The sequence below is a fragment of the Phascolarctos cinereus genome, unplaced genomic scaffold (assembly GCF_003287225.1).
Source record: "Phascolarctos cinereus isolate Bilbo 61053 unplaced genomic scaffold, phaCin_HiC Scaffold_5;HRSCAF=322, whole genome shotgun sequence".
Taxonomy (NCBI): Eukaryota; Metazoa; Chordata; class Mammalia; order Diprotodontia; family Phascolarctidae; genus Phascolarctos; species Phascolarctos cinereus.
In genome coordinates, this window is record NW_027555958.1 from 299,037,607 (window position 1) to 299,050,775 (window position 13,169).

A 13,169-nucleotide genomic window follows, 5' to 3' on the forward strand; every position below is an offset into this window, starting at 1 on the left:
ATTCTTCATTGTAGATGAAGTATTTTTCAAATGCTTCCAAATACAAAGTACTGCCTCGCTAACATAAGCTGGAGATACTTCCGTACTTTCCCTCCCCTCTCATTCCCCATTCTCCAGGCTTTAGGTTAAGGATCTCCTTGTCTAGGTGAAGCAGATCTGGAGCCCTAGGTCTGATGATCTAGGCTCTGATCTATGAAAGCCTGATCCAGGGGTCCTCCCCCTCCAACACCTCCAAGCACCCAGAGGCACAGAAGATGAGGAACAATTAGGGATTTGATGTGAATTAGGAATGCAGATTCCAAAGAGATAAGGGTCCAGAGATGCCTGCTGGAGCCCAGATGTTAGAGGCCAAAAGAATTCACTCATTCAGGGGTTGTACCTGGGAGAATCAACGGAGGGTATGAGGAGGGTTTCAATCCCATCTCTACCACCAGCTCTCTGCTGAAAGACAGATTATTGCTTCAGTTAACAGTTTCCCAAATGAACTTCACTTCCAAAAAGAGAGTGGTATTTGAAAATGACCTGGGAGGCATAGGGAAAGATGAGAATGGAATGGATGATAAGAAAAATCCATTTTACTCTTGGTTTCCCAGAGCCATCACCATCTGAGACCCACAAATAGGCTCTAATTGCTACCCTGATTGTTACTGACCACTTAATGAGAAAGAAAGAAGCAATAGGGTTCATCGATGGGGATGTCAGGCGTTGACCCCACAAAGGGCAGACAAAACTCCCCGTACAACTCCTGCCACCTTCCTTCCATTTCTTTGGTTGGGATGATTTCCTCATCTTTCAAATAAGAGAGTTGTTTCATTGGTCTCAGAGAGGCCCCCTTCCAGCCCTAAGTAATTTAAGCCACCAAAGGTTAGAAGCTTTGGGTATGAGAAGCTTCCCCCCTTCCGCTTCCTCAACTATACTTAGACAAACAGTTCCTGGTCAACGCAAGGCACTGTTTGGTCACAAATGGTCACAAATATCAGCTTCCTGGGAAATGGGGCCCTACGAGTGTGCTCAGGCTCTGTGTGTGTGTGTGTGTGTGTGTCTATTGGGAGGAGGGGTGTGGCTGTCAGAATATAGTGGGGAATCTCCCAGGACTACAAGGTTGTCTGGCTCATCAAATGTTGATTTCTCTTTCTGTCTTTCACACACACACCCTCAGACAAATGTATTTATGCCACTGCTATCACTAATTATAGTCATTGTCATGGCTTGGCAGATTGGAGCTACCAGCCCCGATTCTACCCCAACCTTCTCCACTACACACAGTTTTTCTTTCAGAAATAGAGGTATCGAGGCCTCTCTGATGACTTTCTGCCTCCCTCAGCAGCACACCAATCACAATTCCGTCTCTTCTCCACTCAATATCAATCCCTGATTGATGGGGTGGGGTGCAACTGGATTTCAGAGCTAGAGGTGCTCATATAGTCCAATCCCCTCATTTGCAGATGAGAAATAGAAGGGAGAGAGACAGAGACAGAGACAGAGACAGAGAGAGACCTGCCCAAGGTCACGGAGGCAATGCGGCAGAGGTGCAAATTTAATCTATATCTATGTTCTTTCCACTAAAAACAGAAATGTTCTGAAGTAATGAACACACAGGCAGAAATGTAACATAGTCAAAGTTAACCATAAAACATAAAAGTACACCCTAAATCCCGTTCAACAAACATTTTCATCCTGAAGAAACTTAAGCTATCCAGAAGACTACAGAATGTTAGCAGCAGACAGGACTTTAGGAATCATATAGTTTAATACCCTCATTTCTCAGACAAAAAATATTCCAAAGGTGGGGAGTTACTTACCCAAGGACATGTCTAGTTAGTGGCAAAACCATGATCTCCCCCACTTCCTAACAGAGGAGGCCCTAGCCCCAATCAGAACCATGCCCTCTCCACCCATGAACCTAGAGCTATGCTGGCCAGCCAGACTGACATATGGGGCAGGAAGGTGGGCAAGATTAGGACTTGGAAATAGGTGAATCGCCATAGAGTGAAGGGATAAGAGGATAGAGTCTTCTACTTCAGAGTGGAAGAGATTTTTAAAGAGAAGAAAGAAGATGCCGATATGTTATGTTGGCTGTTTGGAGGAATCTGTGCTGAGAGGTTTGCAGAAATAGGATGTTAGGAATGACAGTGTCATGGGAATGCCCCCTGAGTCATTGGACTCAACCTATTAAAGGATATCACTAGAAAAGATCTGGGCTCTGGTCTAAGGCTCTGCCATCAACAATCATTCAGGTTTATAATGTGATTTACAATTTACAAGTCTCTTTCTTGACTAGGACTACATAGCAACATCTCCATTATGTCAGTAAGCTCCTAAGAGATGCAGAGGAAGGCCAAAACAGTCCCTATCCTCAAGGTGCTTACATTTTAATGGAGGTGAAAATTGGTAAATAATTAGGTATATACAAGATATATAAAAAAAGCAGACAGAAGGCAACCTTAGAAGAGAAGGCTGTTTTTATAGATAAAGAAACTAAGGCAAGTGGCTCACTAGTGTCAGAGAGTGTCACAGTCTTCGTCAAATCTTTCAGCTATATCATATTGTCTCCGCCCACCAGAGCAGGTCATGTCATCCATCTGAACCCCGATTTCCTCATCTACAAAATTAGGATCATAAGTTTAGTACTAGACGGGAATTCAGAATTCTGTTCCAACCTCCTTATTTTACAGATGAGGCAACTGAGGCCCAGATATTTTGCCTGAAGTCAGAGGAGAGCGGAACAGGGTAATGACTCAAACCCGGGTCCTCCGACTCCATTTTTACAGTCATCTTCCAACCCCTATCTACGATTTGATAAGAATTAGAATGTAAACTCCTTTGGAGCAGCTACTCTCTTAATATTTTCTATTTGTATCCATCACCACCCCTATCAGTTGGCACAGCACTTAAAATCTAGTAAGCATTTATTAAATGGTCAGTTTTACTAGAAAGGGAAGACATTTAGATTTTTTCAAACCATGCCCCACCCTATGCTCAAAGGCCTCAATGGAATCAGCTTAATGCCAGATAAAAGTTGGAGAACCGACTGAAAAGTGAAGGCCTCTTAATAAACAACTGAATGTATCTCATTACATCTAATATGAATTCTAGTTTCCCAAAAGAAAAAGGCCAGTTTGCACCTGCACAATGGTTCAAACAGCAAGTGACACAGAACCATGATAAACAATTGCTTATTAAACAATCACCAACAGGTTACAAGTTTCTCTTTCTTCCCCCCACTAGAGGCCTTTATCCGGAAGCAGCATCCTCTACCCCAAATGCTCCTCTTCCACCCCCCAACCCCTCAACAGGCAGAGTCCACTCACTCCCCAGTTCTCTCCAAGGTTGGGGGTGGGAGGAGAGAGAAAAGAAGGGATATTAATACCATTTCAGCAGTTTAACCCCAGAAGAGGGGTAAGATGAACCTCAAAAGCTCGGGGATCCTTGGGTCCACTTCAACTACCTGCCCTTACCCTTTAGGGTTGAAGGACATCACTGCCCCCTTCCCACCGTCTCTGTCCCCCTCCCCCATCAACACACACAGAGTTACACGGACATATGATCTCAAAGCAAGACCGGAAAGGAAAGTTGGAGAGGGCATCTGTGTCACCGAATCCAGGCCCCCATCAAAACTGGCTTCTGAACAAGAGCCGCTGAAGGACAGAACGAAGGAAGAGCGACGAGGAAAGGGTGAAAGCACCCTCTGCTCCCAGCCTGACTCTCCAATCACCTCCCCCCTCCCCATCAAGTCTACCCTGCCTGCGTATTAGTATGCACAGTCACAATTTCTCTGAGCCTCAGTTCCTCATATCCTCTCACCCTAGAAAACCCTCGTTCCAAAAAAAGGGGAGCAAGGCAAAGAATACCTCTACTTCTACCCCAGGCTTCAACCCTGCATATCCTACGTAACACTCCCTCTACTCTCTGAGCCCTCATTCCCGTTCAATGACATATATTCTTTTGGGAGTCGGTGGGATGCTAAGCGAGGGGGGAGCGGGGAGGATGAGATCTCGAGCCATAGAGGCCTCCTCTCCAGGGAGCCAACACACCCCCGAAACCACGAACGCTAGAAAGGAGACTCCAAATGCTTTAAACGAAACCTCAGCTACTAATGAATTTGAACGGCGCTTTAGAAGGGGAGATGCGGTCGTGGTTCCCGAACTCCTAGAGGACCCAGGCGAACAGCCCCACAGGCGCTCACTTACCGGCCCTGCTTGGTAATGATCATTTCGGTCTGCTGTCTATAAAACTTGAGCCACAGGGAATGGTTGCCGAGGACCACTTTCAATTTTCCGGAGAAAGCGGTCCCGCTGCAGGGGTCCCTGGCCCGGATGCCCAGATTCGCCTCAGGGCTGGGGAAGAACTGGTTGCTACGGGGATAGATCCCACCCACAGCTCCAGCAGCGCCAGAGTAGCCGTCGAGGGGCTGGAATCCCTCGCCACCCGAGGTGAGCGCATAGGGCTCCGGGCTTCCTGCGTAACCCGCGGGCTGAGGTTGGGGACGGGCGGGGAAAGAGTATGGGGAGAGGAAGCGGCCGGGGCTGGGAGCTGGCTGTACGCCCATAGGCACCATAGCAGTTCCCGGATAGGGGACGCCGTTTGCCCCATCGCAGCTGCCTCTGCAGTCGCGGTCAGCTACTCCAGCGTCCAGAGGGGCCCGAGGCTCGGGATGGTAGAAGTAGCGGCCCTGCACCTCGCTCACCCCAACTCGGCCATCTTCGTCCCCAGGCATGGCAGGGTCGGTGCCCATCAGCATGGCTTCAGAGCGGGTCTTCTGGACGCCCATCCGGGGTCGGGGGTGGGCAGCAGGGGGAGTGGGAGAGCCCTGGCAGCTTCCCGCCGCCGCTCCGTTTGTCAAGATGCTTGCCTGCCAGCGGCTGTAGACTTAGATGACGGGTCGACGGTCGGAGCGGACCCCCTTCCCATACGTTGATGGGGAGGGAAGGTAAGGTGGCCTCTGTCTCTCCTGCTGCCCCTGCGACTGGATTAGAGTGTCAGAGTCCTTGTGCAGTAAAAGGACTTGGCCCAAAGAGGGGGGGTGGCTGGAACTTAGGGGTTCCTCCACCCCCGTGTTAGCAGTGGCAATGCCGCTCCTCACTGCAGTTTATTCGCTCCCCAGCCTAGCTCGGTTTCACCGCCTAGGGCGCCCGGGTTGTCTCATTTTAAACCCTCACCTCTCCGCCCCCCCACCCACACAGAAAGCCCCGCCCCTAACCTCTCCCCCTTAAACACAAGACATTCAAAAAACCAAAAAATGCTTAGCAGACGGACAAACGGACTTGTACCCCACCACCACCTTCTCCCCATCATCTTTTTCTTCCCTATCCAGGTATTCCCCCCAAAGAGTGGAACTTCTCAATTGGTAGTCTCTCCTCCCTCGAAAGCCTGGTGGAGTGTAATTCTCAGCACATTGCCTGGGACACACAGAGAAGGTGAGGCAGGGCCGGATCAGCTCGGCCATGGGAAGGAGAGATGATTTTCATGGGTAGCAAAGCCCTCTGCTGCCTCGTTTCCCTCCCTTGCCAATTATCTCTGACTCTTTGTTTCAAAGTTCGAAAATGAAGGAATTCTGGAAAGGGGATGGAGCTCTTTTCTGGGAGTCAGAGGAAAGACCGGGCATCGGGAAGGGGAATATAGCAAGTATTAGCATCCTAAGAAATGAATTAATAGGAATGATAATAACAACAATAAGGCCTTTTAGTTAGCTCTTTGTGACAGGAAGAATGGCGGGTATAGTGGCTACAGAACTCTAGTTTCAGAGCCCGAGAGCCAGATGTGGGTTCAGGTCCTGCCTCTGGCACACTCTGGCTGTATGCTCCTGGGCAAATCCCTTAATCTCTCGGTATTCTAGATCATTCTCCAAATGAGGATGTTAATCTGTTGTCTGTAATTATTTTAAATTGATAACTGTATTTCAATATAATTGGTTTCTTTGGTAATCCTATGTATTCTCTTTTATGCATTAAAAAAATTGCCATCCTATTCTATTCCTATCCTATTCTAATTCCTATCCTAATATTTGGTGCCTTCCAACCACCGTGAGAATTACAAGTATTTGTTATCCCAAAGAGGTGACAAGATTAAAGGGCCCAGGGTCACTTGTAACTAGTAACTAGCTGAAGTCGGTACTCAAACCAAGGACTCCAAATCCCAAATCTGCTGTGTTTTTCCCTACCCCCAGGGGAAGAAGGTTAGCACCTGGTATCTTTTCTAAGGCTTCACTTTCCAGAATCCTGAGACCTAGAAAGCTGTCTCAGTAACCCAGGGCCTCCTTTATAGGGTCTCTCTGTGGTCCCAGTTCCTTCTGGGAGTGGATTTCTCTGTCTAAAGTTATTGTTGTTCCCTCATGTCACTGACTCTTGGTGACCCAGTAGACCACACTATCCATGGGGTCTTCTTGGCAAAGATACCAGAATAGTTTGCCATTTCCTTCTCCAGGAGATTAAGGCATAGAGTCCTAACTCTCTGGCTAACCCCAATCTCTAATACTCCTCTGAAACAAACCTTTCAATGTAGTCTTGAAACTGGAGACTTCATCCAGTTTCACCTGAATCTCCCCTCTTCCATTTTCCTCCTAGGTTCCTTCTTCTCCTGGTGGGGGAGGGGAAGAGTCTTGGAAGCCTGACTCAGGCTGGGAATAAGGATTGGAGTTCAGGAATAGGATGAGGGGGACGTATCTGAAACTGAGTGAATCCAGGCTTTGTGGTGCTCTATTGTGCACAAGATGTTAGAGTTGGACAGGGTGTTATTTGTCCATGATCACACAGCTATTAAGTCAGAATTCAATCCTGGGTCCTTTCAACTTTCAGAAACAATACTCTAGCTAGTTGCAGCATAAAGCTCCCAAAGCGACGTTTTCCTAAAACACAGGTCTGACCATGTCACTCCTCCACTCAAGAACCTCCAAGAGCTCCCTATTGCCTCTAGGATCAAATACAATCTGATATGGCATGTAAAGGCATTCCCAGTAAGGCTTTAGTCTATCTTTCTAGCCTTATTACACATGACCCCCTTTCACATATTCTCGAGTCCAGGTAAACTGGCCTTCTTGCTGAACCTGTTAGTCATTCAGTAAACATTGATTAAGCACCTATGAAATATGTGTGGGCAGCCTTGGAGTCAGGAGGACCTGAGTTCTAATCCAGCCTCAATTACTAGCTGTGTAACCCTGGGCAAGTCACTTCACCCTGTTTGCCTCAGTTTCCTTGTCTGTCAAATGGGCTGGAAAAGGAAAATGGCAAAACACTCTAGTATCTCTGCCAAGAAAACCCCAAGTGGAGTCACAAAGAGTCTGACACAACTAATAGACTAGACAACAAAGTATATCCTGGGTACTGTGCTACAGTTGGTATACAAAGGAAGGCAAAAGATAACCTTGCCCTCTAGGAGTTCAGAATCAAACAGGGGAAGACAGCACATAAACAGAAACTGAAAAGCAGAAGGGAGGGTGCATCATGCCCACTTTAGGGGCATGCTGAAGTCCAGAGTCCAGCCGAACAGGAGCACAGTGTTCCATTTCTCCTGCCTTTGTAAAACCTGTGCCTCACATCCCACACACCTTCCTCACCTCTGCCTCTTCGAATTCCTAGTTTCTTTAAAGCTCAGCTCAGGATCAGCCTCCAATAATGTGCCTGTCCTTATCTCCCTGACTGCTACCTCCCTCTGCCCCCGTTACACTGTATTTACTTTGCATATCTTTTCTATCTATTTACTGTGTACGCATCATTTTCTGGTAGACTCTGAGCTCCTCGAAGACAGAGACTGTTTAATTTTTGTCTTTGAATCCCATATGCTACAACCTTCACCTGTTCTTCCTCCTCATTTCCCTCCCCACAGGTACCTAACACATTTTGTTGTTCAGTCATGTCCGACTCTTCCTGACCCCACTTGGTGTTTTCTTGGCAAAGGTACTGGAGTGGTTTGCTATTTCCTTCTCCAGCTCATTTTACAGATGAGGAAAGTGAGGCAAACTGAGTTTAGTGACTTACCCAGGATCACACAGCTGGTAAGTGTCTGAGGCTAGATTTGAACTCAGGAAGAAGATTTTTCCTGACTCTAGGCCTCGAAATCTATCCACTGCAACACCTAGCTGCCCTACCTAACACATAGTAGGTGTTTAATAAATGCTTGCTGATTGATGGCAAAGTTAATACATCACAATAGGAAATCAACCCTTCTGGGAGGATGAATCTCTCCATCAAGCAGCCAGCATTGATTAATTAGTGAAGGTATGAAGGAAAATCAGAAATAAATTTTTCTAAGGCAGAAGCCTTCCCGTCCTAATCACTTTTTAAAAAATCTTATTTTAAACTTATTCCTTTTGTTTTCACATTGGTATCATTTCCAAATGTATTCTTCTCCCTTCTACTACCTCCCTGGAACTACCTTCTGTAACAGATTTTGAAAATAACGGGGGTAGGAGAGAATTCTTCAGCAAAACCAATGGACAAATCCATTAGGGTTAATAACTTGACAATATATGCCGCATTCTTCACCTGTAGGCCACCACTATTGCCAAAATGAGAGATTTATTTTCTTAACTCTTATACCAGGCCAAGGACTAATTACTCTTTGGGGGGGGGGCAGGCAATTGGGGTTAAGTGGCTTGCCCAAGATCACATAGCTAGTAAGGGTCTGAGCCTAGATTTGAACTCAGGTCCTCATGACTCCAGGGCTGGCCCTTTATTTACTGTGCCACCTAACTGCCCCAAATTACTCTTTTAAAAGGTTTAAAAAAACAACAAGGACAATGGAACACTGAGCATTTGGAACTGGGCTGTTAAACAAATCTCCTCCTTCTTAGGTAGGGGTAAGGAAGGACTGCTCAGCTATGGAGGAGAGAGGAGTAGGGTCTTGAGGAAGGGGGAAGTGATCCCAAGAACCCATTCACCCTGAGAGGGTCTCTGACTTTATGGACAGGGCAGCATATGCTAAAGGTGTGAGGGGAAAAAACATATCTCTGAGGTTCAAAAGCAAGGGAGGAAGCTTATCTTTCAGTTCTAGACTGTCCTTATCAATGGGGTCAGGGGGTTGGACAAGATGCTACCACCTAAGGGAAACTGATGGCTAATGGTTTAAGAGAGAGAGAGAGAGAGAGAGAGAGAGAGAGAGAGAGAGAGAGAGCGAGCATCTGCATTGAGTTCATTGTTGTCTTCTTCCTTCTGTACTCTGGGTCCCTCTTTTCTCCCTCCCTGCACTGAAGTGCCTCCCTCCCTCCTAACTCTCTATGCCTTCCTAAACCCCTCTCCTTCCCCTGCAACACTGCCCCCATCTCTCTCCTGGGGGCTGGCCCCATCTCCCCCTGTCTTCATTAGCTCCCCAGCCCTACAGGATTTCCCCCTTACGACTCCATGGGGACCCTCTGCTCCCAACTAGAGCTGAACAGAGGCAGGAAAGCAGAATATGAAGTGGGAGGTAGGGGACCCCAGGAGGCTGGGATGACTCTATCCTGATGGGGGCAGGAGCAGGACTGGATGGAAAGGGAAAGTGTCTCTACTGGGAATGGAAACCAGACAAATGCCGCATCCAGAACTGTTGTAGCCTTAGCTCAACTTCCATTTCCCATCCCAACACATTAACTCCTTTCTTCTTTCAATTTCTTAAGAAAAGAAAAAGAAAGTATCTGCCTGTCTGAACTGAGTTTGGAGGAGGCCTTCCTGGAGATAAAAGAAAGGCCAGGAAGAATTGAGCCTTCCTTGAAAGTCTGCCTGGCATTTTTGTTTGTTTGTTTGTTTGTTTTTTAATCCAGCATTCAACCAGTGCTGATTTTCCCAGCTAGAAGGGAAGTGGTAGCTCCCCCTTAGAATTTTCATGAAAATGCCTGGCCAAATGGGGTTGCCCCACCATTCTCAGGCCTAAATTTTAGGTCATCACATCCATCACCCTACCACCTTCCAGCTCTTTACAGGAAGACCTTGAACATGAATCAGTTAGGATTGTACTGGGAACACTTATCAAAAGAATACCGTTAGTTGAATTTCTGTTGCTTCCCAATAGAGTCTTCTACTGGGGTAGGGATGGCATTGAGGGTTTTCCAGCCTGGCCCCTCTCTGCATCTGCCAAGGTCCTCTAATCACTGCTCACCTCCTTCCCTACCCCCTACCCTTAGCTTCTTCCACCCAAAAAAAGAAATCTGGTGTGAAAAGCGGAGGCTGAGTTGTCATTGGCCCTGATGTCACTTATGCCAGTCCCCTTCCCTCTGCCAGCTTGGGTGAGAAGAGACAGGGCACCCACGCCTCCTTTTGCTGCCACTTTGGGCTCCTCACCCTGAAGGGAAGTTAAGAGAAAAGAAAAGTAATAAAAAGGAATAAAGATCTCCTGGGATCAGGCTCCCTGGAATCCCACTCAATTCCCTGTTGATGAACATATCTCCCTTTACTAAATGTTATAGGTGACCAATCTCTGAATTTTGCAGAGAGGAAAGCTGAGGCCTAGAATGGGTGATGAGTTACCTGGGTGCCAAAAAGCAGACTTTAACCTTCATACTCATAAGATCAAGTGAGATATAATAACAGGAAAACATTGCAAATATCAATACATTAAATCTACAGTATTGTTATTACTACAGTCACCTGTCCAAAAAGCTCTTCCCTAGTTACCACCGCCATATATATGCTGTTTTCTTCTATTAGAACATTAACTCTTTGAGGGCTGGGATTGTCTTGCTTGCTTGTATTTTTATCTCCAGTGCTTATCACAGTGCCTGGCATATAATAAGTCCTTAATAAATGCTTTATTATAAATGCATTAATTCATTATTCTTGCTTTCTCTTATGGCTGAATGGTCTGAGTTGAGTGGTTTAAATTATTAACAAAGGTAGGGCTAGTCTAGAGAGGGACTGCCAGAGAATATACCTCCTATGCCCACATCTATTGGGCTTCTGGAATGGAAGACTGGACCCTTCCCAATTGTCTTATGTTCCTAAGGGCCTGTATCTTTCCCCTCTCTCCCATCACCATCCAGTCTAAAGCTGGGACTCTCCAACACTTTCCCCTGACCTTAGAAGAAAGGACCTGATGATAAGCTCATATTTTAATGGAGTCGTGGCCTGAAGAAGCGGGTAACAGAAAACCAGAGGGAAAAAGAGTGCTGATACCAGAGAATCCTGGCTCCTGGCCTACTATGGCCTTTTAGTCTCAAGAGTGCACAGCCCTGTAAGAAAGGAATGTGGGGAGGACTGGAGGGAGAAGAAAACAGACATCAACTGATGGGCTGAAACAGAAATATAGTCAGGCAGAGATAGACAGGGCAGCAGAGAATCATCGAGAGAAGCTCAGAAAGTCTGGTGTCACGAGGAGGCAAAGAAAGAAAGAGAAAAGAGAGAGAGAGAGAGAGAGAGAGAGAGAGAGAGAGAGAGAGAGAGAGAGAGAGAGAGAGAGAGAGAGAGAGAGAGAGAGAGAGATCTCCATCACTTAGCATGAGGCCTGGTAATTAGTAGGTATTAATAAATGTTTGTTGATTGATACGCTGATTGATTGGCTGACTAGAAGGGAGAATGGAGCAGAAATAATGTTTGAGAAGAGGTGGGAAAAGGAAAGTGAATAAGAAATAAAGTGAGAAGCAGAGAACTGAGCAAAACATTCCATATTTTTTGCACATTTTCCTGCCCTTGGAACCTTTAGCTTCCTTTAAAAGACTCATTTCAAGTTGGTGTTTCCTACCTTGATTTCCTCCATTGTTATATGTTCCCTCCAAAAATTATTTTAACTATATGTACTTTGTATTTATCTATCTGTGACTCTTGTATTTTCTTATCGAAGCACCAACACAGTTATTTCCCCACCAGTAGAATATAAGCTCCTTGAGGTCAGGGACTATTTCCTGTTTGTCTTTTCATAAAGCCTAACACAGTACTTGTGCTATTAGATAGTATGTGTTTAATAAGTGCTTGCTGAAGTTACTGAACTCATCGTCCTCTATTTCAAGTTCACCAGGGCCAGCACAGTCACTGTCCACACAGTTCTTCCCTGTGAGTGAAACTTCACACCCCGCCCCCTCCTTTCTAGTCCCAGTGTTTTATACATTGCACTATCAGAAAGTCCTTTTTAAAAATTAACTTATTTATTTTTAGTTTTCAACATTCACTTTTATAAGATTTTGAACTCTAAGTTTCCCCCCCCCCAAGACAGCATGCAATCAGATACAGGCTATACATGTATAATCATATTAAACATATTTCCACATTAGTCATGCTGTGAAAGAAGAATCAGAACAAAAGGGGAAAACCATGAGAAAGAAAAAAGAGAGAGAGAAAATAGTATGCTTAGATCTACATTCAGACTCCATAGTTTTTTTTTTCTGGATGTGGATGGCATTTTCCATCATAACACTTTTAGAGTTGTCTTAGATCATTGCATTGCTGAGAAGAGCTAAGTCTAACAAAGTCAGTCATCCCACAATGTTGTAGTTACTGCATACAATGTTCTTCTGGTTCTGCTCACTTCACTCAGCATCAGTTCATGCTTGTGTCAGAAAGTCCTTTTGACTGGCACACCCAAATCCCCCTATGCTGTAATCTTCATCTATTTCTCCTCTCCTATTTCCCATTGTGGAGGTAGGAGATGGGAGGACCACTTAGGCTTGTTCTCTGAGTAGATTACTGGATCTTCCTTCCCTTCCCTCCTGAGTCCTACTTACCAAAGGAGACAACATAATGATTGTAGAGAGGTAACCTGGGTGGCCTGAGCTCCAAACCCCAATGGGGTAGATTCATTCTCATACCTAAATCTGTATACTTTGTCCATACCTGGGCCCCCAAAACGCATGCACACAGACACAAATGACCAAACACGCCCACTCTTTTGTTCACACAAAAAATCTTGGTATTCACAAACACATGTGCAGTGAAACCCACAAATAGATACACTGGGATATACTAGTTAAAGGTTTTTTTGGAAGGTGCTGCCCTCTGCCTAGGGGCAGGTCGCCTAACCCCGAGCTTCGTTAGGCAGCTGCCAGGTTGTTCTGACCCCCATCCCTTCCGTCTCTCCAGAGCAGACCTGAGGGAACCCAACCACTTAAGCTGGAAGGCATAAGATGAGGAGCAGGGGGAAAGAGAGAAAGAGAAAGGAATATACCCATGCATTCTCATTTCTCTCCTCCCTAGAAACTTTCAGGTTCTCAGGAAGACTGCAGATAAGAAGCTATGATTTTCACTCCCCTGATTGTCCTGGGAAGGGAGAGT

The 13,169-nt window shown here is 46.0% G+C and overlaps 1 protein-coding gene across 1 annotated transcript in view; it reads right to left on the reverse strand.

The window, feature by feature from the left end:
• The window catches only part of LOC110215917 (T-box transcription factor TBX21-like), a 15,435-nt gene extending 10,304 nt beyond the window's left edge, over positions 1-5,131 (reverse strand). The window contains exon 1 of the mRNA XM_020997771.2: positions 4,191-5,131. Within this exon, the coding sequence (XP_020853430.1) occupies positions 4,191-4,771 (581 nt within the window). The 5' untranslated portion in view covers positions 4,772-5,131. The remainder of the gene's footprint in view (positions 1-4,190) is intronic.
• Between the last annotated feature and the right edge of the window lie 8,038 nt (positions 5,132-13,169).